Source organism: Hemibagrus wyckioides, linkage group LG19 (assembly GCF_019097595.1).
Source record: "Hemibagrus wyckioides isolate EC202008001 linkage group LG19, SWU_Hwy_1.0, whole genome shotgun sequence".
Classification (NCBI taxonomy): domain Eukaryota; kingdom Metazoa; phylum Chordata; class Actinopteri; order Siluriformes; family Bagridae; genus Hemibagrus; species Hemibagrus wyckioides.
In genome coordinates, this window is record NC_080728.1 from 11,124,883 (window position 1) to 11,149,689 (window position 24,807).

The following is a 24,807-nucleotide window of genomic DNA, read 5'->3' on the forward strand; positions in this document are numbered from 1 at the left end:
ACTGCACACTTATGTTTAAGGGAGTGTGCCAAAAAAAAACAGGCTACATGATGTTAACTGTCTAGTATTGGAAGCACAGTATATAAACAACACACATCTATCCCTGCATCCTGAAAACCACTCTATTTGGTTTAACATTTTTCATGGAAAGCCAGACATATTCCAAGCATCCCACACATACAGTAGAGGCTGGGTGACTGGGTGTGGTACAGTAATTGATGAGACTGGAATTAGGCCAGAAGTTTCCTGGCTGTCTCTACAACCCTCTAGACCTTGCATTGTCTTACCACTATCTAACCCTTACCTGTATCTTCAATATGGGTATGGAGATCATTATTTAAAAAAATTATGAAAGGTCTAAGGATAACAACACATGCTTGAACTGTATTGTCACTCTTGTAAGCAATTCTGCAGCAGAGCCTATGCTAAAATGAATACATTTATTTCCCTCTTTCAATGATTAGTGGTTTAATTCATAATAATTCCTTACTGGAACATTCTACTGATTTTAACCATCTGACATCTATTGTGTTCTGGTTGTGAAGAATGACGTGCAGCACTGACGGATTTGGGGGATTGGTGAGTGGGTGAAGGAGAGTGGCGCCTTGTCTTTGACAATGGGCTCTATTATTCTGTACAAAACAGTCCCTTTGCCAAGGCACAACTGTCATCCCCACTGTCCTTCTGTCTGTACCAGCCCGATACTAGCAGACAAAGCCATAAACATTATTGATGAGAGGGAGGATGATCTGTCACAGTCCATATATAGAGTGTTAAGCAAAGATGGGCAAGGCAACTGCATATTAACCATCAGCGTTGACAGTCATTCCAAAAGGCCACAAATTTCATAACACAAGCTATGAGCTGTGTTAAATTTTTCTTATTTAGTTTAAAGATTTATGGTTACTCAATGACACTGCAATTTTTGAGTGTGTATTTTTGGTTTACGTGTCAAAAAAGAATCAAAAAAGAAAATACTTTCTGCTTCTGCTTGTGTCACAACATCAGCTAGTGCTGGGTCAGAGTGTTTAAGGCTATGTGTTTGTGACAAGAAGGTTGGGAATTTAAATCCTTGGGCTAACACTGAGCAATCTATTGTTCCTTGAGTAACAGAAAGACAAAATTCAGCTCTTCTAGCAGCACTGTGTTATGGCTGACCTGACCCTGTGCTCTCAACCCAGATCATTTCCTTCTATCCTGTATGTGCAGGATGAAGAAAAACTTATAAAGTAAAAAATGGTTTAACATATATTCCAAGACATTTGATAATGTCATTTGGATATATTATCATCTGACATTTATGATGAAACATATTAATAATCCAGAATTTGTATAGAGGAGAAAAATGTCAAACAGATATCATTCTTGTTTTCTATCACATTTTCCATTATTAGTATAAAAACATTTGCATTTTGGCCTTTTTCCTACCTACATAAGAAAATCTGTGTTCTTTAATTCATCTACGGATACAATGTGGTACTTTACTGTAATCATAAAATAACCTTTTGAGGTTTCTTCCTCATTAAATCCTCACTTTCTAAAGCTGCTTTGTGACAATATCCATTATTAGAACCACTATATAAATAAAAAGTTGTGTTATTAAGCAGTATGCAGTTTGTCCCCATGTCCAATTCCTCTGCTCCTCTGTGCTCCTTTTGTCTATGTACTGTTACTCACTCCCACCCACCCCATCTCTGTCTCACCCACTCCCTCTTTCACACCAACAAATAAACACACAGCTCTCACAACCCCACAGTAGGAGCGGCACTGACCATTTCGAAATCAGCACAGCACAACACAACACAACTTTCTCTCTGCACATTTCATTGGAATATAATTGTTTCACTGTCAAGAAGAGAAAAGCATCTGCGATCACTTTATTACAAGGTTGTGACTTTTTGGTGGAGTTCATCATCTGGCATCATGGCAGCGTTAACAAGTGGAGAGCAGCTAGTCAAATATCTCTTATTCGCCTTTAATTTTGTTATTTGGGTGAGTTACAACAATACTTTGTTTCCTTTTGTTAAATTTTATTCTATGATATAGGCATAAGATAGTAAATCAAGATCTATATGACCAGCTTTAGATCACAATTCATTCAAACATTGATCAGTATGGTCATCTGTAAATTTTAATGTGACAATACTGATTAATAAACAGCTCTAGATTCATGATTGCAAATAAACTGTGATGGTCACCATTAACTGGATTACTAAACAGCACAGCATAGGTCATGTTTAAGAGCCCTATGTGTTCTCTTGTTCACCTACAACAACTAATTAAAGTTGATCTAGGTGTGTCAGTAGCATGGAAATCACCATGTGCAATGTTTTGAGATTCCATGATCAGGACTGAAATGTTTTCTGTGCAAGTAAAGTATAGACTTGCCCACAAAAAATAATCACAACTGATCCATGATTAGTGCTCTCTATTTCCTTATATAGAAAGACATATTGGTTTTCTATATAAGGAAATATATGGCCAAATGGCTTGCTTTCTGTGGTATTAAAATACATGAATGGTGTTAAAATAGCAGCATAATAAAATCGTGCAGATAAAATTCAGCTTATTTTTACAAATATCTACGATTCGTGGTAGCATGGTTAGTGGTGCTATACAGGCTGGTTTGAGTAGAAACTGATGACAATGTGTTTAGAGCAGAGGTGTTAAACTCAAGCACTCATGAACCCAGAATGAAGATATGAACCCAAGCAAATTTTTAGGATTTCACCAACATTAACAACATTAAATTCATCTATTAATGTAGCTGCACAAATAGTCTTTTTGTTTGTTTCTTTGTTTGTAACTTTAAACTGATATTTAAATTACTTTTTAAAAAATGATAGCTTTGGATTGAATTTCAGAAACGGCAGAAAGATTTCATGCTAGTTTACATTTGAAAGGAAAGAAAAATAAGTTCATAATGACTGGTCTTAACATGAAGTCTGTCATAGTTTACAATCAGAATTAATCCCTGGTCAAGGTATTCATCCCTGGGTCAAGGTGAAGATATTTTAGGTAAGTAGGCTGGACCCAACAGTTCAGTTTAGTAGACAAGCTTGTGTTCATTTTTTGTATGTATCTAATATGTACACTGTGACTGCACAAACAAATGGCTTGCATAGTATTCACCCCCTTGAAATGGAACTAGATGTCATGAATCTAAAATATTATTATATTAATCTAGTTTCCAAATTATTTACAAATAAAAATAGTTTTCACTGTGATTTAGTAAGTTTTAAACCCCATTTCTGTGAAAACCCTGAAAAGATATGATGCGTTTTCTGCTTGCTAATGAAATGAAGACAATTACTCTTTTCCGCACCCTAGTGGAATAACATAGACTAGCTTTCAGGGCTGGAAATGTCACATAAGTAATGACATATTCCTGTTTTGAAATATTGCAAATCTTGTGTTTCTGTTTTTATTCGGCCCTACAACGAGGCAACTTGTCCTGCAGGTTTCTATAACACCACATGACAATATGTGTCCACCATATGGTATTTAAGTCAGCACAAGCTGTCAAATACCACCATTGTGTGTGCTGTGAAAAAGCCATAAACAAAGAAGCAGTATTAAAAATGTGGACGTGTTTGTGTAATGAGCTCATCATGATCCACAAGATGGTTTTCATTTAGAACACTGGATAGTTGATTAAAAATGTCACCTGGTGTGATGAATGTTGATTTTTGCCACGAGGTGCAGATGATAGCCTTGGAATTTCATGTCACAGAATGAAGCCATAGATCATCCTGCCTCATGTCAGCAGTTCAGGCTGATGATGATTGTGATGGTTTTCTAAGCAAATATTTAGCCCCCTATTACCATTCAGGGATTGTTTCAGTGCCGCAGACTATCCAATTATTGTTACTCATGATGCGTATCCCATTACGTCCACAATTTTCCAATATTCTAATTGATTCCAGCAGAATATTTCACAATGCATGTCATCTCAAACTGGCTCCATGAACATGACACCGAGTTCAGCATACTACATTAGCTTTCCCAGTCCACCAGAGGATGTTTAGGATGTGGTAGTATGGGAGATTTGCAGCATGAATGTGCAGTTGAAAAATCTGCAGCAAATAAAATGGACCAGAATTTCCAGCAAATTGTGAAATTCATGCTACAGAGAATTGAGGCTCTAAGAGCAAAGTGGGTTCTATCCAGTATTAGTTCCTAATAAAGTAAATGGTGCTTGTATATTGTTTTTAAACTACTGTGAGTCACTGGTAAATTTGGATTAGCAGTTCAGATATTGGCTAGCTCATATGTGTCCTTTATGATCATACTAGAAGTACAGCCAAGGGCCACCCCCCAAATTTGTGGTATTGTTTTACACAGAGCCACCAACATCATAAAAAAGAGAAATCTATCAGCTTCCAGACTTCATAAGCTTTGTGTTATGTTCTGATCTTGCACTGTTAGCGCACAACACCGGTGATCAGGTCAGAGAATCACAAACAATGCTCTTGCAGACTAACAATGAAACTTCTATCCATTACAGTACACCAGTGGTATCACTGCTAACACAGGATTGTATTTGTTGTAGATAATGTGATTTGAAATGCAGCTCATTGAATGTGTGTTGCTTGCTTACGGCAAATGTCAGATGAGTTTCCAAAATAGAAAACGGCAGAGCACAGATGTTACAAGATATTCTTCTCAAGTAGAAAGTATCGTAATAGCATTTTTCCTTTAACCAGACAAAAGTCTTCCATCCAGTAGCTGAGATATTGTGCATTTTCTGAATATTTCTCCTAGTTCTGTTGGATAACATTATGAAAGCTATATTTATAGGAGAAAAATAAAAATAAATGTAGCAAAATAGACTGTAATAGAATTAATGCCGGTCTACAACCTCATCCGTGATTCTGCTGCAGGGACACACCCTCAGGGTGAGCACAGAAGAACACAGACATATACAGTGATGCACAAAATGAAATTTCCCAGTGTAGTTATACTAAATATAAACACTCTTGAAATGCCACACAACCAATCAAATAAGTGGACCGGAATTAAGTGTTGAATGATGTATACTGATTGCAGGTAAAAAGAAGCCAAACATGGAAAGGGAATCCTATATTTACAGATGTGTTTATAGGTTTGTTTGTCAATTTGTTTTAAGGACTGTAAAGCTCAACGAGACCTTTAGAGTGAGGCGTGGCAACTTGCAAATCAGATAAAAAGTCGTTTTTCAAACACACTCCAGGCTGAATAATGCCTAATCAAGTCACGTGTAATCAAATTCCTGACTTTCCAGAAAGCCTTAAATGTCATGAGAAACAACTCATATGGCCTTTGTCATGCTGCTATGAACTCCTATGGAGCAATTACTACACACATGATTTTTGAAAAAATAGCCAGACAAAACATTCTGTCAGAGCTCTTCTACAAAGAGGGAATGAGAGGTGATAACACAGGTGTAAATCAGTGGTATCTGCTTACACACACTATTAAAGGACTGCAGGATGTTTAGGTGTTTAAAGTTTCATATTGTTTTAGCACTGAGGTCATTGTAGTTTCTTCTTACATATAACATACATCTTCCATACATCTTCTTACAATCCTTCCTGCTTCTGCAGACAGTGTGACAAATCCTGCATGCTCCAAATTATGCTATTGTTTTGCTTCTGATAAATTTACATCGTGAAATAATTCCAAACAAATTTTCATTCTCTTTTGCATGAGAGTTTGTGAATATTCTGTCATCCAGGTGTGGTTATCTGGAAGCTGATTCATGTCAACTGGACTTCTTTCCAGTTAGATGGAAATATTTCAGAGCAACTGGTGTTCTCAGGTGAAACCAGGGGCGTTTCTAGGATTTAAAGACATCAGGGGCTGAGCCCGAAACATCAGGGGCTAATTAGGGAGAGGGGGTAAGCAAAAAAATAATAATAAAACATGCAAGCATGCAAGAGCATTTTTATGTAATATTGTTTAATAATAAATAACAAATGAACACAAATAGTATGCAACTTTATAAAATATCATTCAGTCCCATCTTTTTTCTGACTCCTCCCATCATTTCAGAGTCTTGCTACCAAAAAGGAGCCATGTAGATCCTTTTTTATTATTATCATTTTACAATAATCTATATTATACTTGCACCTCTTATTTCATTCCCCATTTATGCTGGCACTACTGTATGTATGTATTGTTCTCTCATCTCTCATCTGTCTTGCTGCTTGTATCTTGTCTCCTTGGTGACTTTTCTATCCTATTTCTTCGAGGGTGGAATCATCAGAGAGTATCTCCGAGACTTGACTTGAGCAAAGAATCGGCCAATTACCATGCTAATATTTATAGTGCTGAGAAGGCTTTTGTACGTCTTGGGTATGGAATAATATTCAGAAGGGTCCTATATGTCTGGGGTTTTCAGAATCAAAGACAGTAGGCCTCCTTTTTGACACAACGTACATTTGTTAGCCGACTTTTATCAACTGTGTTAACATTAAAAATTAAAAGTTAGGCTATTATCTGGATAATAACATTTAATGTTCAACTTGTTGAAATGAATGAGAATAATAGAACACAACAGTACTGGTTCCATATGGGAAAACAAGACAAAACAGAACATAGCAATTTGGCATTTAATAATAATTGTGTTAAACTGTTCTGGTTTCCGTTTTTGATCTGGTTTGACCGACAAATTGTGACCGATAAGTGAACAGGACCAGAGGGTAAAGTTTTATTTTATGTTTATGGTTTGTAAAATATGTTTTTCGCGCCTGAGTGTGTGTTTTGTTGGGATAGTTTCGAAAAAGCTAAACAGCACCTTTCTTCGTCTTCTGTGAAAAAGTTAAAATTTTAGTAATTGCTGTCGCGCTCAAGGGCTGTAAGGTATTTTAGTCACGTGGTGTGTGAGTGTGTATAGATGTGTTCGACTTAAAGCGGGGCTGTGCAGACCGATAGGTGTGTGTGACATCGAAGTATCGCGAGAACGGTTGTAGACCATATTCGAGCGCACACTCTCGCGGTATTTTGATGATTCAAGTCGAACACACCTTGTCTGTGTATGTGTGTGTGCAGGAAGAGATGTTAGTCAAAATCGCGTAATGTAAACGGCGACAGTGCTCAACTAAAACGATCAACATTTACTTAATTCCTATCACATTTCCCCTAAACTCCTGGGCAAAATTCGGGATAAAACATTAGAGGCTAGATTAAAATCATTCGAAGCTCGAGTGATTACCCCTATAGCGACCTTTGCCGTGTGTATAAAGTGAAAAAATGTGGGTTCAGAAATATAGAGTCACTCAATAACACCGGCAATGAATAAAATATAACTGTTAAAAGTATTATGGAAAATACTAGCTTTTCTCTACTAGGTTGTGCACACTAAAAATAATTTTGTCATTTAAATACAATACTATACAATAATACAATATAATTATTATTTCATATAAATAAATCTGCAAAAGATTTATTATTATTGTATGCTGTTTGTGTTACAGTTGATTTTAGGACACAGATTATTATTATTATTATTAGTAGTAGTATTTTATTTTCTCGATGCTCTCTTCAACCTGGTCACTATATCTCTGTAAATCTACTATCTCATAGATAACCACTAGATATGTGTGCCAAAAACCTTTGAAATGTTCCGATAAACTAAATTAGCACTGTAGCCATGCTGTAATTGGTCTGGTTTCATTTTTGCTTTGAAATTTGTGATCAGTGGAGCTAAAACAGCTGTAATGAAGGAGACTGGAACATTCCAGAGTGAACAGAAATAGGTTAATGCATTTACCATGTAGGATGATGTTGTACTGCTGGGAATACAGTTTTTCTTTTCATAAAACCTTTATGTTATTCTACTGCATGTTTTTTTACTTGCACTCTGTTGTGTACAGTACCACATGAAGGACTATATGAATTGTGTACCATTACTTTTATCATAACATGGCAGGTTTCTGAGTAAATTTTATTTAATTCAGTTATTAGTCATTGTTGAAGGTTGTTGGATTCACCACAATATGAGCAGTGCCTTTTTGAATAAATAAAAAATAGAAAAGTATATTGTTTAAAAAGTGATTTTTTTTATTATTATTATTTTTTTTTTTTTTGCATTTGTTACTTTTGGAATGACACCAATTCCAAACATTTCATCTGGTATTTCAAGTTCTACAGCTCCACTTCAGAAACTCTAAAAGATCATGAAAACAAATACTAAAATCATACACCTCATCCATTAAACAAATCCCCACCCATCCCAGCATACATGCAAGGAGTCCTTATTTATACTGGAGGCTGAATAAAGAATGGAAAGATATTCCATCAACCACAAGGACAATGGAAAATTCTTTCTGAAATTCAGGCTGGAGAACCTTGCATTCCTTTTTGCACAAGCAAAAGAATATGTACTCTAGGTTTGGTGGAGCTTGTTAATGTGGTCACATCTCCTGTAATTCTGCTGGCATGTTTCAGTCATTAGTCATGATAAGGTTTTGCAAATTCACTTGCTCAATAAAAAATGCTGTTGAAAGCTACTTCCATGAGAGTATTTTGTAACATAGCTTGTTACCCATGTGCTGTGCTTTTCCTCCACGGTACAGATTAGATTAATGTTATTAATGGCAGCTTTGGTGTACATTTTGGTGAAAGTATAAACTTTTATATCTATTTAATTTATGAAGACCAACACTTGTGTCTCATTTATTTGTGTATTCTCTAATCATCTTCATGTTGATTTATGAAATGAGTTTTGCCCCATCATTTTTATACCCTAGTTTAAAAAGTGGATGACATTAATTTTAGGGGTGCCATTTTTATTATATGCATTATTATTTTAATGCAATTCAATTAAATATTAGAATTCTCTTACTTTTATGTATGATTAAGCTAATTAATCATTATTAAATAATTTATTTTTCTCCTGACCCAATAATTATGTATCTTTTTTATTTATAAATAAAACATACACTGCTGGTTTGAATAAACAGCTTACTGAAACCAAATTCTACAGAACAGGTGTCTTTAAAGACAAACACATAGCCTTCAGATCAAAGATAAAAAATGAATTAACCACCAATAAGGTTTTTATTTTCCTGTATGGAGAATGCAGTCATATTATACCGAGTTCACACTGCACGACTTTCTCAAAGGCATGGTTTCGGTTGGCGCACAATATTATAGTTTAATAGAGTTTATAGTTTTTATAAGTCAAAAATGTCTCAAATATAGTTATATCAGCTTTACAATTACATCAAACAGAAATAACGCAGAAATATTTGCTTGACCAGCCGCTTCAGCACATTGCAAAATTATTCATTTTTGTTCAGCTATACAGAACGCACAATCCTTGTTCCCCGCACTGACCATTTAGCTCGCGAACTTTTTGCAGGGGTTCCAATTCCAGTCTCGCACGAGAACTCTGACATCACATGTGATCTTGCGTTATATGCTTATTATTTCTTCGGAGCAGACAAAGTTGGCTCCGATTGTGCAGTGTGAACACAACAGACACTGAAAGCTACCCTAGAGAGTCGTGCAGTGTGAAAACAACCGCGATCCGAACCGTGATCCGTGTGAACCCGGCATTAGAGACACCTGCCATATCGGACACTTGCACTTCCGTGAAAATTTCACTCACCTCATTTCCTGAATCCAGTCATGAACCACACCTAGTCCCTCCCAGTTTGCTTCCAGCCACTCAAATGAATGTCAGGAGAGTTATAAAGGGCAGGTTGGCTGGATTTTCCCTTTCCTAGTTCAGTCTCGCTTAAAAGCAGACACACGTTCACTGATCTTCTACACACCTCGTTTGTGGTTTCTAAATTTCTCTTCACTTGGAACACCTGAAGTTTAACCATGGCAGCCGGTGGTGGTCTCAGTTGTATCAAGTACTTGATGTTTGGCTTCAATTTCCTGTTTTGGGTAGGTTTTTACTTTTCATGTTGGTAAATTCTTTGTAGTTTCCTTTAACCAGTAATGTATATAAACATTAAATAACCATGTGCCCTACTCATTTGTTAACTCATAATAATTCTCAAGGATTTGTTTTGATGTTCTGAAATGGTTGGAATAGCTGTGTTTGAGGCAATGGTGTTGAGACGCTATGATCTTCATGGAAGTGTCACTACTGTGGGGAAACTACTTCCTGAAAATTTGTTTGCTTTGTCCTCTATTGTAATAGCACTGTTGAACAAATGTAAATGCTGTTTGATGGTCTTTTAGTCCTAACTATTAGTTAGGAAAGCCACATTTAGCACTTCAGGAAGTTTATTTTATGTTAACAATGCTGCACTCCAAGCAGGGCTTAGGATATGGGTCCTCCATGAGATGTTTTGGTTCTCATGAATTGCTAATTCTCACATGAATATTTGTGTCTCATGTTCATGTAGCTAATCGACAAGGTCGAACTAATTTAGATATACTTTTAAACTGTTAAACTATGATTAAATGTGAATAGTATCTGAATCTTGGATGATCTGACTTGAAGGAGATTCTCAGCAGAAAGTTGTGGCTAAACCACAGAGTAGTTTACTTGGACAGTGGAAACCTGTTTCGCAAGTCTCTGCTATTGTGCATGAGTTTGCTCAACAGGGATTGATAAATGTGTTGCTCATTCAAAGTACTCTAATCAGGGAAACAAAAAAAAAAAAAAAAACTATCAAGTAAACAAACAAGGTGTAAAGGTTACCCTGTATTGGTTATAATGGATTTGCTTCCCTGTAAGACTAGTCTGTAAATAATGCTGAGATTTTTAACAGGTTTGTTTGCAGGAGTGCTGTTTGGGAGCGAAACTCCACACCCGGGCCTCATTTTCATCTCGACACAAAGCAGTTTCAACACTGCTGAAACTATTTACAAACACCTAAGTGTGGCCTGTCAGGTGTATGTCATAATGGTTCACTAATTTTACCTTATTGTGGTTTAACATGTTTAGGCTTTAGTAAACCTGCTTGCCCACTGAATGAGTCATACAGTATCACTCATACTCCTGACCACTCATACACCTGGCTTGTGGAATTTATAGCAGGCGAGTAACCAGGTTTGTCTCTTGCCAAACATCCATTTATGTTGTGTGAAATGTTGTCTGACTCTTTGGTTAAATCCCAGATAATATGAGGTATACCTGTAAGTCAGTGTAGGTTTTGTGAGGTCATGCAAATTAAATGAAGTGAACCTTGTACTTAACCCTGAGGTAGTTGAGGATGTTTTATGTTTGGCCGGTTGGTCTTGATTCCATTGAGTTCATTCCTCCAAGAAGTGTTTCAACAATCTCAGCCAAGTACTGCCTTACCTTATCTGGTACCGGTCTGTACCAAAGACTGACTTCTGCTTTCATGCTGCTGGGAAGAAATGCAAACAAATTTCCATGTTTGTTTTGTGCTTTAATCAGCTTGCAGGTACAGGAGTCCTGGCTATTGGACTCTGGCTGCGTTTTGACAAGAAGACCGAAAGCCTGTTTCAAGTGGAAAACTCCCCTTCCACATTCCTCACTGGTAAAAAAAAACAAAAAACAATCCACCCTCATTTAAGATTGCATTTTGTTTTCAGCATTCAGAGACACCACAGCACCAACCTGGTATCAGGATTCAGTCAGCCCTGTTTGGGTCGTCATGGGAACAGATCACACCCAAAAAATGTTCAGTCATTTGAATGTGGTCATGTGATCTGAGAGATCCATCACAAAGAGTGGGGAAATGCAACCATCACAGAGTGGGGAAATGTTGTGTGTATACAGTACTGTGCAAAAGCCTTGCACACCAAATGTTTTAAATACAAATATTCTTATAGGGGTGTTTTTTTTTGTTTTGTTTTTTTTAAAATATGGCTTTCCTATTAAAGAGTTGGTACAAAAACATCTTAAATTATAAAAATAAAAAAAAAATTAGTAAGTGGTGTTATTACATAAGGCACCACTCTTTAGACAAAAACCTGTTTAGTTTATTTGCAAAAACATAAGCAAGGTTGACATCAGGAAAAATTCTTGCAGATATTTAAAACAAAAATGTAAAAGGTTATCACACCACATACTGACTGAGTTTATAACCGTTTACTGCTCTTTAAGATGTATTTATTTTTATGGATAATTTTTAAAGCCACTTTGCTTTTTTTTTTTTTTGCTGCATGTGATTAAGACTTGAGCCTTTGGAGTTTAAGTGCTAAATGGGGGAAAAAAAAAAACTGCATGACCTTTCTAAATCTGAAATCTCAGACTGGAGTAGTCCCGATAGACCCCGATTTAAGAATTAAGAATTTAATGTTACTGTGTTTGAAGCGAAACTAAATTTGCATTATGAATTATTTGCATGTGAATCCAATAGGTCATGGAAAAATGTACAGGATTTAGTTGGGATGTTTGGTTAGTAGGGGACATGCCTGCCATGGGGCAGTAGTAGTGATTAGTGAGAGAGTAAATGAGGCATTATATTTTTCCCCTCTATCTGTTTTTTTGCAACTGATTAGACGCATTCTTTGAATTCTTCCCCTCAAACCTACAGAGATGTATTGTTCTGTCTTGTTTCCCCCATGAAAAAAAATGTTCAGCTCTTTCTTCATTCATTAGTCTAAGACCTCAAAATGGCAAATATCTTAATGATAGGGTGACTACAACAATATGATGTGGGTGGTGTTGGTCAGACTTCAGCACTGGCTCTGTTTTGTTTGCTCTCCCTGCATACTGATTACGCCCAAGCTGTGCTGAAAGAATAGCTTGGGATATGGCATAGATTGTGGACAATGCAAATCAGTGTTTGGCAAATTATTCTAAAATGAATAGTGATTAAAATATATTGAATTGAGGGTGTGAAATTTGGTTACATATCTAGGTTTCCCATATACTGACCACTCTGTACTACTTAGGTGTTTACATCCTCATTGTGGCTGGAGCCCTCATGATGGTGGTTGGGTTCCTTGGGTGCTGTGGAGCCATCAGAGAGTCCCAGTGTATGCTGGGATTGGTGAGTTTTTAATTGTTCTTGGGAAATTGATGCAACATTATGCTCTGTAACAGAACATGGAGCAGTAATATTCTCTCTTGTGCATATTTTTCTCCCTCTCTAGTTCTTTATTTTCCTGCTCGTCATCTTTGCAGCAGAAGTGGCTGCAGGTATTTGGGGGCTGTCCAACAAAAGCAAGGTTTGTGATGTCTAAACTAGGCATGAAATCTTTCCTCTTTCCTTTTTCCAGACATTAATGTTTGATCTTTCCTTTTTTTCCAGATTGTAGAAGAGGTAAAGCAATTTTACAGTGAGACCTTTGCTAATTACCAAAATACAAAGCAGCCAGCACTGAAGGAAACTTTGAAAGCCATTCAGTATAGTGTAAGTGTTTCATTTTATGTACTTTTAATTCCTTAAAGCTCTGGTCATTTAGTTCACCCTGGATTAATACTTTTTCTTCTCTTTAATCAGCTTCAGTGCTGCGGTCCATCTGGAACAGTGTTTGATGGTGCCTCAGACACCTGCCCAAAGAAGGAGGGTTTGGATGTCCTAATCACTACGGTAACAGTCTTTTACAACTCTTGTATAATGACCAACACTTTGACTATTTTTTCAGATGGTTGATAACCTGATTTCCTTCCACCAATTGTTTAGAGCTGCCCAGCTGCAATACAGGACCTGTTTGATTCGAAGATGCACATTATTGGAGGTGTGGGCATTGGCATTGGTTTGATCATGGTGAGTAAAGCATTGCCTAGAAACTGATGGTTGTGTTGAGATGAATATGATTAGTATGTATGTAAGTTTCATTGATGCTAATCACCTTTCTCATCGACAGATCTTTGGCATGCTCTTCAGCATGTTGCTGTGCTGTGCCGTCAGACGAACACGAGATGTTGTGTAGAGAAGCTTGCACACTACCTTTGTGGCCTTTAAATGTAGGTCATGTGTTCACTGCCACTGCACATTGCTTCATCATTGCTTATTATATTATAGTTTCTAATGCTATTGCATATCCAGGTGAAAATATCACTGGAGACCTCTCTTCATACCCCTGAGTTTTATCATGACCAAATTGTCTGGTTTGATTGTAATATATTTTAAAATCCTTTTTTTTTTTGCTTATTGTGTGTACATGTTCATTTTATTTTCAATATAGTAACATTTATTTAGAAAAGGATTGATTTATTATTACTTTTTATAACCATATTTTCCCCATGTATCTATACTGGAGTGTTAACTCTTTGAAAAACTAAATAAATTTCTCTAACACAAACATTTGTATTTAACTGGGTTGTGAATAGTGCAATTACACACTGGGCAGCTTCTGGTTTTTCTTGTACAAAGTCATGGAGGCATGACCATGTTGAGCTTCATTTACAACCTAAATAACTAAATGCACTGCACTGACCTCTACATTTATTTTAATAGACATTTAAGGTTATGGCTCATAAATTTAACCTGTTGACTATAAAAGTATCAAAGACATGAAGCAGTCTTTATTGACATGTTTAAGTTTATATAGCTGTGGCAGATTTTAGGAGCCTTAAACTGTTGATATGAATATGAACAGTTCATTTTCTTGCACAAAGTTTGTTAGCAGTGGTAAGTATAGATGGATTAATGATCTCAGTAGAGTTGTTTATTGTAGAGAATCAAACAATGGGGCTTTATAAGAAAATAATGACTGAGTGGTGTGATGTCATTACCAACACTGAAATTGTCAATTTTCCAATAACTGCAAATCCTATGGTGTTTTATTCCCCTTGTACCATGGCAATTTCTCAATTCTAGCAATTTTCCATTTATTACAAAGCATAACACACATTTAATCTGTTTCCTGTTAAATTTTTATTGTGAAATATCACTCATGCCCTTCAGGGCTGAACTGGGACACAAAATTCAGGTGTATATGTTTCAACCAGCAACCCATACACAATGCAAACTGTAACCTACGCTCACCAACCTGCTCATTACTGCAAAAATAAATGGCCGATCATGACTCGGCTGCTCGGAGAATAAAATCGTGTAGGCATGGTGCAAGAGTTTCAGTAACGTTCACACCTCAGAATGAGGAAAAGATATGATCTGTGTCTTTGACCAGGCCTGGTTGGTTGGTGCCAGACAGGCTGGTTTTAGAAACTGCTGATTTCCTGGGATTTTCATGTACAACAGCCACATGTAACTTTTCACATTGAATGGTGTGAAAAAACAGTGAATAGCCTTATTGGTGAGAGTGTTTAGAGTAAAGCTGAAAGGAAGGCTACAGCTACTAAATAACCACTATACTACTGTTGCTAACTGTGTTGACAGTTGACGAGTTGACAGGAAAGCAACAGTAACTAAAATACCCACAGTTTACCACAGGAAAGCATCTCAGGATGCAGTTATAAATAGTTTTAGAATGAGGTTAAAAATATAGTTGTGAGTGAGGTGCATTACTTTTAACAATCAAAAAAGAAATGTAATGATGCATTATCCTCACAAATGGGTGAGCAGAAATAAATGTGATTTGTGAAATGTGATGTAACTACAACATTAAATCTAATCATATTTCTTTCCCACTGTGAAAAACAGGTTTTCCTTTACTTTTTCTCTGCTATGTACCTGAAATTTAGACCTTCTGTCTTGGCTAGCCAAATGTTAATTAGCTTTTATTAACTTCTATGGAGACACTTGTATGCACCCTTTCTATACAAACACAAATATTCATCATCACTCTCCTTCTGCACAGAAAGAATGAAGTTCTCATCTGTTGATTTATTTGATTTTGTCTGAGCAGCACGGTGACTTGGTGGTTAGCACTGTTGCCTCAAAGCAAGAAGGTCCTGAGTTTGTATCCCAGGTTCGAACAGGCAGAGGCCTTTCTGTGTGGCGTTTGCATGTTCTCTCCGTGCCTGTGTGGGTTTACTCCGGGTACTCTGGTTTCCTCCCACAGTCCAAAAACATGTACATTAGGTTGATTGGTAATTCTAAATTGCCAATTGGTGTGAGTGTGTGGTTGTCCGTCTATTTGTGGCCCTGTGATGGACTGGCGACCTGTCCTGGTTGTATTTGTAGAATATGGACAATTCTCCAACATAGAGTCTAATAATGTCACTGCGTGAAAAACAGAATATGATACCAAAATAAGTGGTCATTAATTAATATCAACATTTGAAGAGGCCAGTGAATGGATTTGGAAATTATGTAATTTAGTGCCAAAACTTTCATTATTTAATCTTTTATTATCTCAGAAATACAGCAGTTAGCATTGGCATTACATATATGTGTGTGAAAGATTGGATCCATTAACAAATATACAGCATATATTTAAAATTGATCTACCTGACAGAATCATATATACAGAATATCTACGGCTGATATTTTTTATAATTTACATTAAGGCATTCTCATTTTTTGTTTTGCTTTTTTTTTTTAGTCCCTTTCCTTTTTTTTTCTTAGTGGCTTCAGGCCAGCTAAAGCCTCTGAACTCCAGACAGTCCACTGCACTGTGGGAAATGTAGTAGGCGTTCTCAATGGCAGCTGGGCTCAGAATATCCACTGCTGGCTTCGAGCATGCTGTATTCGCTGACCTTTTCTTAGATGGGCGCTTTTTGTCACTCTTTTTTTTTGGTTTGGCACTATGAGACTTGGATTTTTTGGTTCTTGTAGGCTGTAAAAACAGTGAGAAATGCACATTAGGGTTTTCAGTCATCCATGTCATTAAATTGTCTAGTAATAGTATACCATAGAGGCTTAATCTGCTCAGTAGCATCAGCATTTTCTAGTCTTTTTTCTGAATTCTCATGACCAAAAAATAAAATTATATCCAAATGTTATGCTGACTTACCATTCTCAAGTGTCAGCTTTTCTCAGGTGAGTACTGAAGACGATCTGTAAAGAAAGCGGTGGAAATCCCTTAAGAATAACACACACACACAAACACAGTGTACATACATTCAGTATACATACATTCACATTCTATGACGTGAACCTATAAATGCGCATGCGCTACGTAAAACTGTCACTTTTCACAGCCATTGCAGATTAAAGCAATTATTAATAATCAGACGACATATTATTCTTTATAGAAAGACAGTTTTACCTGAGAGGAGAATTGCACCAGGAGCTCTTATTCTCCGCGGAACAGCTTTGTGTATATCGGGTTGTCCAGGAGACACGCGCGCTCCATGATTTTGAGCTCAAAGGCGGCGAGATTTGGGGCGGGTCCACTGCTCCGAGCTCCTCCCACAAAAAAATAAAAATAGCCAAAAAACTTTCTAATATCTGAATTATAGGTTTGTATAATATTAAACTGTATTTCTTTAAAGTAATCTGTTAGTGCATGATTAATAACAATAATAATTAAAAAAACATAAACCCATACCTCGGAAAAACAGTAAAAGAAATTGACGTTTATTGTTAATTGCATAGCTGCCTATGATTATGTACCTGAAAAGAAAATTGCTTAATAGGTAATGGTCTGCTTAGAACAAACAGTCTGGACACACACTGGCCTTTCTGTCATCCTCACTGTCTGACTAACCGCAAGACCAAAATCAGCAGTATAGACAGCATAATTCTGGTGGAAGTATTTACCTACAATGAGAAACTAACATTATGAGACGTTAAGGAAATGAAATGTCTGTATCCCATGGCCGGATCCAGGGTGTCGGTGCATGTATGTATATACACTATATTGCCAAATGTTTTGGGACACCCCTCCAAATCATTGAATTCAGGTGTTTTTCAGGAGTTGTGTTTGGCCCCTTAGTTCCAGTGAAAGGAACTCTTAATGCTTCAGCATACCAAGACATTTTGGACAATTTCATGCTCCTAACTTTGTGGGAACAGTTTGGAGTGCACTGGTGTGCAGTCATGTTGGAACAGGAAGGGGACATCCCCAAATATAGTATATTAGTATTAGTATACATTATATATAAGTATATAATGTGTACTATGACATCATTACACCCTGTCCCCACCCCACCCCCAGAACATTTTTTACTGCACCCCTAATACATATATATCATGCTATTTCTTCAGGGCATGAGCACTTGTTTTCTTGCTTTCAGTCTGCTCTGTACCTGTAATTAAAGATAAAATTTCTGTCTTGGCTAGCCAAATATTAACCATGTCATCACTGACTGTCAATGTTAGCTACTATAATCACCTTACAATTCATCATGCTAACTAGGCCTGGGCAATGAGGACATGACCACACTTTGTGGTTAAAGGGCTTCATTTTAAACCAAGGTTTTCCACTGACATTTGGTAGTGTAATAAAAAGTTCAGCTAAAGAGTGTTAGAGAATTTTGCATCACAGTTTTAATAGTATCAGTGTTATAATAAAGACTCAGTCTATATGTTGTTTGTCTGCACTGTCTTGTCTTGTCATCCTGTGCACTTCTGTTGTATGTCTAGTTTATTTCTTGCACCTTAAGTATAGTTTAGTTTTTATTGCACCTTAAGTATAGTTTAGTTTTTATCTCTATGTTTAGCTCTATGTTAGTCTGCGTCACTGTACTTTGTCTGTGTTCTGTGTAGCACCTCTGGTCTAGGAGGAACGTTGTTTCATTTCACTGTGTACTGCATCTGCTATATATGGTTGAAGTGACAATAAAGCTTCTTTGACTTTTGACTTTGGCTATGAAGGATATGTGTAGGTATGTGTTTGAGTAAAATAATCGTTTTTATTTATTTTTTTATTAACTACTGACAACATTTCTTCCAAATTACAAATTTTGTCATTCAGAGCATTTATTTGCAGAAAATGACAACTGGTCAAAATAACAAAAAAGGTGTTCAGACCTAAAATAATACAAAGAAAACAAGCTCATATTCATTTTTTAACACACAATATTAATTATTTATCTAAGGCAAAGTTCAAAAATCAATATTTGGTGGAATAAGCCTGATTTTCAATCACAGATTTCATGCGTGTTGGCATGCTCTCCACCAATCTTTCATACTGCTGTTAGGTGACTTTATGCCACTCCTGGCACAAAAATGTAAGCAGCTCAGTTTTGTTTGCTGACTTGTGACCATCTATCCTCTTGATCACATTCCAGAGGTTTTCAGAATGGGTTCAGGTTTGAAGAATGGGCTGGCCATGGGCTGGCCTCCATCCACACCTTGATTGACCAGGCTGTGTGGCATGAAGAATTGTCCTGCTGGAAAAACCAATCCTCAGATTTGGGGAACATTGTCAGAGCAGAAGATTACAAGTTTTCTAGGACAACTTTGTATGTGGCTTGATTCATGCACCCTTCACAAAGACTTAGGTGCCTAATTCCAGCCTGGCTGAAGCAACCCCAGTTCATTACCGATCCTCCACCAAAGTGGTTGTGAGACACTGTGACTTGTAGGCCTCTCCAGGCCTCTCTCTGGCTCTTCTTTGCTTCTCATTGATGAACGGCTTTTTTCCAGTTTTGCATGACTTCAGCCCTGCCTCTAGGAGCCTGTTTCAAACCGTCCTCACCTTTGTTGGTCACTTGATATCATCCTATGGTTGTTGAGTGACATTCAAATGAGTTGGCAGTCATCCGAGTCAGTGGAAAGTTGTTTTCGCCCTCTGATGGTCGCTAGATTTATTGTCTCCAATGTCTGCAGCTTTATCCTGTTCTTATGAACAGCTGTCTTTGACATTTTAACGATGGTAGCAACCTGATGCTCACTGTATTGCTCTGCCACTACAGCCAGAATTAAACCCTTCTTTTCTTCACTCAAACCTTTTCTTTTCAGCTGCTTTGCTTTTGAGTTTCAGTTATCAGTAAGAGGGGTGTGTACATGTTTGTGTTTTTTGTTTATGAGTCTTTTCAGTCATACTTTTTCTTCAGTTAAATTTCTTAAAAATGAGAGAGAGATGCAAATTGCATCAGTTTATGTGAATCCAGTATTGTGAATTGAATCGTGACTGGAGCATGTCGATGCACTCCTTAGGAACTGATGAAGATATAATGTTATACAGGCATAACATTATGACTGCCTGCCTAATATTGTGCTGGTCCCCCTTTTGCTGCCAAAACAGCCCTGACCCATCGAAGCATGGGCTCCACGTAATTCATCAGACCAGGCCACCTTCTTCCATTGTTCTGTCGTCCAGTTCTAATGCTCACATGCGCATTGTTGACACTTTCAGTGTTGCACAGGTGTCAGTATGTGCACCCTGACTGGTCTGCAGCTATGCAGCCCCATACACAACAAACTGTGATGCACTGTGTATTCTGTCTATCAGAACCAGCATTCACATCTTCAGCAGTCTGAGCAACAGTAGCTCATGTGTTGGATCGGATCACACGGGCCAAACTTCACTCCAAACTTGAATCAATGATCCTTGGCTGCCCATGACCCTGTCACAGGTTCACCACTGTTCCTTCCTTGGATCACTTTTGATAGATACTGCAGACCAGGTTCAGACCACTGCAGACCGAGAACACCCCACAAGAGCTGCAGTTTTGGAGATGCTCTGATCCAGTCGTCTAGCCATCACAATTTGTCCCTTGTCAAACTCGCTCAAATCCTTATGCTTGTCCATTTTTCCTGCTTCTAACACATCAACTTTGAGGACAAAATGTTCACTGCCTAATATATCCCACCCACTAACAGGTGCCATGATGAGGAGATAATCAGTGATAGGAGATAATCACTTCACCTCTCAGTGCACATAATTTTAAAGATGATCGGTGTATATATATATATATATATATATATATATATATATATATATATATATATATACTATTCACTTTTCAATTCAATTCAAATGGCTCACTTGTTAGAACTAAAAGGACCGACTCTTTTTATAAGCCAGCCATTGACAAGGTGACATCTATCAACCTTTTCACTGTGAAATGTGAACTGTAATGTGAAATTAAAGTGTTCCTATGTTACATTATTGCCATGCATCTGGAATAAGCAGACGTGCTTTGCACATTTTGATACCAAGACCAAATCTGGCACAGCAATTTATGTCTCTCGGGCTACAAAATCACAATATTGGCCCTTGCAGTTCTGACACTACCAAATTATGCATTATGCAAAACATGCAGTTAAGTGATCATCCTGACCAATTTCAGATGTTCCAAATGTGTCAGGGAATCTTAGCTTTTGAACAATCCCTAATTTTCTTTAGAATAATGGAGACCAGACATTAGCCATGGGCTCATTAAGTTCATAGCAATTTGTTTTAATATATTAAGGTATATTGCAAGTGCAATATGTAACAATATAATTACAAGATTTATTTTCTCCATTTTGTGCAGCCACTAGATGGTATTGCTCCCTTATTTTGGATCTTTTTTTTATCTCTGTACAGATGCATCAGTCAAAGCATGTAATATATTGTTTTGAGCCCAGAAATAACAGAAATAATTACATTACATCTCAAGGTCATATTTTTAAATTATGTGACAGTGATATCGGAGAATACATAAGACACTATTAATAGGTGCAGCTTATTAAAAGGTTAAAATGTGTTCCACAACAGTTTGAAACATTTACAGGTTAGGCTCTTCATAGTGTCATATGCTGTACAGTAACATTGCTGTTTGTTTGTTTGCTTGTTTTTTAAACAAAGAATCAAAAATTGCATTAGACTGCAATTATTCTTGGCAGGTATGTCAGGACACAAAATGTATTCTGATGATTTTTAACAAAACAATAAAAAATAATCATAGAAAACAATTTTGGAAATGAAGCATATAAAATCCTCTTTCGGTTGAACAAAGTTTAGTATTAAAACAAAAACTTTTCTTTCGTGTCATTTAATCGTGACTAAGTGAGAGCAAGAAGAGAGAGGTGAGGAAAAAAAAGAGAGAGAGGAGATGGATAAAATCGTGTTAAAAACCAGCACCGTTATGTTGGAACCTTGCTATAAGAGGGTGATGCTATTCACCAAGGACACTTCTGTGCTTCTGTGTTGCGCTGTTAGAGCTCATTCTAAGTTTTCAGTATGGTAGGAAGCTCTGACATCTGACATACAAAAAGAAGCGTGACTTTCTCAAGGACGTTTCTCTAGTACACAGTGAATGGGAGTGAGAAACTTCATGCAAAACGTGAGAGAGAGTCTCTGGCATTAATCTGTAAGGACTAGTTCTTCCTGTCCTGCTGACACATGAGTACTGTTTATGGTTGCTATGTTGGGCTTTTTCTTTTCCTTTTTTTTTTTTTTTTTAAACAAACTCTTTTATAACTCGACAACATGCATTTCTTTTTTTTGTTCTATATACATATGTGAATATGCACCAAAAATAAGTTTTATCAGCAGTTCCAGACTGAGAAAATTTGAAAAGAATAGATAAATAAATAAATACCTTCACTCTTTTTGTAGAACATACTTATAATACTTACTTCTATTGTATTCATAATTGAAATGGTTGTTTTTATACAATGTAAAGGTTTAAATGGAGGACATGTTGTCCTTCATTCTGTCATCAGAAGTACACATTTACACAGGATGATGTTTCACAAATAAAACGGGTTATCATGGCAAAACCCGTATGCTGCATTTGAAGATATCTCTATTTACAAGCATTCATTTACAATAAGAAAAGCACTGGCACATGTGCTCTGTCTGCATTCGTGTTCGTCTGTACATGTGGGATGATTGTGAACCCACAAAAAAGTTGTCTAGTTCACGTCTTGATGCATCACTGGGCTTGCAGCAGCCCTTCCCATTGGATGGGTTGAGAGAAGACCTCTCTTTCCAGCCACATCTCATAGCTGTAGTGGAAGTCCTCGGGCAGCTCAACTCGCTGGCCCAGCACACTCTGCAGGCAGTTATCCACCGGGACAAATTCACTGTTCTGGTTCTTATCATATCGCCGTGCATTGAACTTCTCGATGCTCTCCCGCAAAGCACATTCCTCCGCCTGAAAGTCCCACGGCCGTGCGTCAATATCTGAAAGATAAATAGAGAGAGGAACATCAGTGTGTTTTAAAGGCTTGCTTTAGTCTGACAGTAATATATTGTGGTAGAGTTAGAATTTCTGCCTGCATTTTTCTAACAATAAAATAATACACTGTGAATTTTTTAACCTGATCTGTGTATGACTTTTGATCCGAAGCAAAGGTCTCACTGGATTTTCACATCATTAAAAATCAGAAAATTCAAATTAACACACATTGTGTGTGTAATTTTGAAGTGAACACAGTGGTAATGTTGAGGTAATGTGAGACAGAATAATTTGCAGTTTTAGCATGGTATAAAAATTACTTGAGACCTTATTGCAATGACTTCTCAGGCTCAATACCACCAATATCAAGCTACTCAATAACAAGCTACTATTATATTGATAATTGATAATTAGTGTCAAGGTTTTACTTAACATAATTGGCCAACTTGAAATGTGTCAATTGGCTTCGTTTTTAAGCCTTTGCCTTTTCTATCAAGGATTTCAGAGAAAATTGTTGATCACTGTAGTAGTAACAAATATGAGAAATTTCCTTCTGGCTTTCAGAAGCACTACTAGACAGAATGATTACTAGCTGGTATATGACTTTCAGCTACAGTTGTCCAGTTTTGGTTCTGTTAGCATTTGATACTAACACAGATTATAAAATTGTTTTATGTTGGCTTAAGGTGCGGTCCCACTACACATTTCATTCTACTGACTTCCATTCATACACATAATTGTCAAATAATGCACCCTGGAAATGCAGCAAGGTTGGTAAACTCTGACCTATGAATTTGTATCAAGTGAAAAGGCATGACCGTAGAACATCACAGCATAACCTCTTCATAAAATTAAAGATGGAGGAGGCCTTGATAATAGCAGGGTCATTTTAAAAGAATATAAAATGAACATAAAAATAGAAGCTGCCTAGCTTGCAGTGGCACAGCATACAGGAAGAGATGGTGTATATTATATATTTTATATTTTATTGTAAGCCATGATGTGTGGATAAAAATAACCTCAATACCTTAGTGCATGATGTCATATCTGGTTGCCACCCATATTCGTCAAAGAAATTTTTCATGTAGAGTGACCACACATTTATATTTCCTAGGTTTGTCCTACATTTGTTCCCATTCAAGTGGACTGATTTTTTTGGCAAGAAGATTTTTTGGCTGCTGCTTGAAGCTGAGATATTTGTAACCTAAACCTCTTTCGGTTCTTTCGGCTGCTCCTTGTTCAGGGTCGACATAGTGGATCATTTGTAACCTAATACAAGTAACTTTGACCCTTTCTGTATAAGAACACTATGTTTCTTACCATTCCCATAAGCCCAGTCATCATTAAGTCGATGCCGGACCTTCTGGTAGATTGCTGACATGGTCTTCATGTTACTCTTCCTCCACTGGCGGCCCAGGTACTTGGTCTGAATCTTGAGGAGCTTGAGGACATAAAGCTGCATCATGGCTTGCTTGACCTTTAGTGCCCTCTTCAGGATTGGAGCAGATTTAAACACCACCAGCATCTGGAGAGGAGTTTGAAATGAGCTTCTAACAGCTTTGAAATACATGACACCAATGAGTAATGCTTTCACTGCTCTTTCATGACTAACTCAATATATGAAGGCCTTCAGAATTTTCTGACAAGTCGAACTGGGTTGCTTCAAGTAGGATGAAGAGCCTCTCAAGCACATGATTTTTGTCGCCTTGATGCAATATTTGTTTTCTCACCATGGTTCTGGAGTGCTTCCACTTGGTGAGTTTGTTGAGGATCCGTAGAAGGTTGATGCATGAGAACAGATTCCGCCAGCAGAACTGATTATTATCTCCAGCTTCCTGTTAATACACACCATACACATGATTATGCCTGATTAGACATTTTTACAAATGAACAGCACTGAGAAAGAATCTATAAAGTGTTGGGATTACCAGGCTTTCAGCAGTGAGTTCAGGCATCTCATGGACCACACAGTGAGGGAAATCCAGCACACAGATACTGCAGTCAGAACACACATACTGATTAAATATGGAGTAAAC

The 24,807-nt window shown here is 37.1% G+C and overlaps 3 protein-coding genes across 6 annotated transcripts in view; 1 reads left to right on the forward strand and 2 right to left on the reverse strand.

Moving 5' to 3' along the window:
• Positions 1-1,766: 1,766 nt before the first annotated feature.
• On the forward strand, positions 1,767-14,182 carry cd9b (CD9 molecule b). Of its 2 annotated transcripts, none has more exons than XM_058417351.1 (8): positions 1,767-1,992; positions 11,348-11,450; positions 12,814-12,911; positions 13,015-13,089; positions 13,173-13,274; positions 13,365-13,454; positions 13,548-13,631; positions 13,732-14,182. In XM_058417351.1, the coding sequence occupies exons 1-8, from the start codon at positions 1,924-1,926 to the stop codon at positions 13,795-13,797; spliced, it is 687 nt and encodes a 228-aa protein (XP_058273334.1). In that variant the 5' UTR covers positions 1,767-1,923; the 3' UTR covers positions 13,798-14,182. The 2 variants fall into 2 exon arrangements, with proteins under 2 accessions (XP_058273334.1, XP_058273335.1); XM_058417352.1 differs by lacking the exon at positions 1,767-1,992 and adding an exon at positions 9,681-9,879.
• A 2,000-nt stretch (positions 14,183-16,182) lies between these two features.
• LOC131370183 (small lysine-rich protein 1) lies at positions 16,183-17,089 on the reverse strand. 2 transcript variants are annotated; one of them, XM_058417353.1, is made up of 3 exons: positions 16,981-17,089; positions 16,726-16,769; positions 16,183-16,548 (listed from the first exon to the last, which is right to left on the reverse strand). In XM_058417353.1, exons 2-3 carry the CDS (start codon positions 16,726-16,728, stop codon positions 16,270-16,272), a joined length of 282 nt encoding a protein of 93 aa, XP_058273336.1. In that variant the 5' UTR covers positions 16,729-16,769; positions 16,981-17,089; the 3' UTR covers positions 16,183-16,269. The 2 variants fall into 2 exon arrangements, with proteins under 2 accessions (XP_058273336.1, XP_058273338.1); XM_058417355.1 differs by having other exon boundaries at positions 16,726-16,793; positions 16,981-17,061.
• A 3,953-nt stretch (positions 17,090-21,042) lies between these two features.
• Positions 21,043-24,807, reverse strand: part of strip2 (striatin interacting protein 2) — a 33,680-nt gene continuing 29,915 nt past the window's right edge. For both annotated transcript variants that reach the window (XM_058417567.1, XM_058417568.1), the window contains 4 exons: positions 24,700-24,766; positions 24,502-24,606; positions 24,092-24,296; positions 21,043-22,776 (listed from right to left, as the gene is read on the reverse strand). In XM_058417567.1, the coding sequence (XP_058273550.1) occupies positions 22,526-22,776; positions 24,092-24,296; positions 24,502-24,606; positions 24,700-24,766 (628 nt within the window). In that variant the 3' untranslated portion in view covers positions 21,043-22,525. The remainder of the gene's footprint in view (positions 22,777-24,091; positions 24,297-24,501; positions 24,607-24,699; positions 24,767-24,807) is intronic.

Excerpts from the sequence above, each read along its gene's own strand:
- cd9b (XM_058417351.1), top strand. The coding sequence starts at position 1,924 with ATGGCAGCGTTAACAAGTGGAGAGCAGCTAGTCAAATATCTCTTATTC. Across the intron at positions 1,993-11,347 it reads CCTTTAATTTTGTTATTTGG|CTTGCAGGTACAGGAGTCCT; the intron begins GTGAGTTACAAC and ends TGCTTTAATCAG. Across the intron at positions 12,912-13,014 it reads CCCAGTGTATGCTGGGATTG|TTCTTTATTTTCCTGCTCGT; the intron begins GTGAGTTTTTAA and ends CTCCCTCTCTAG.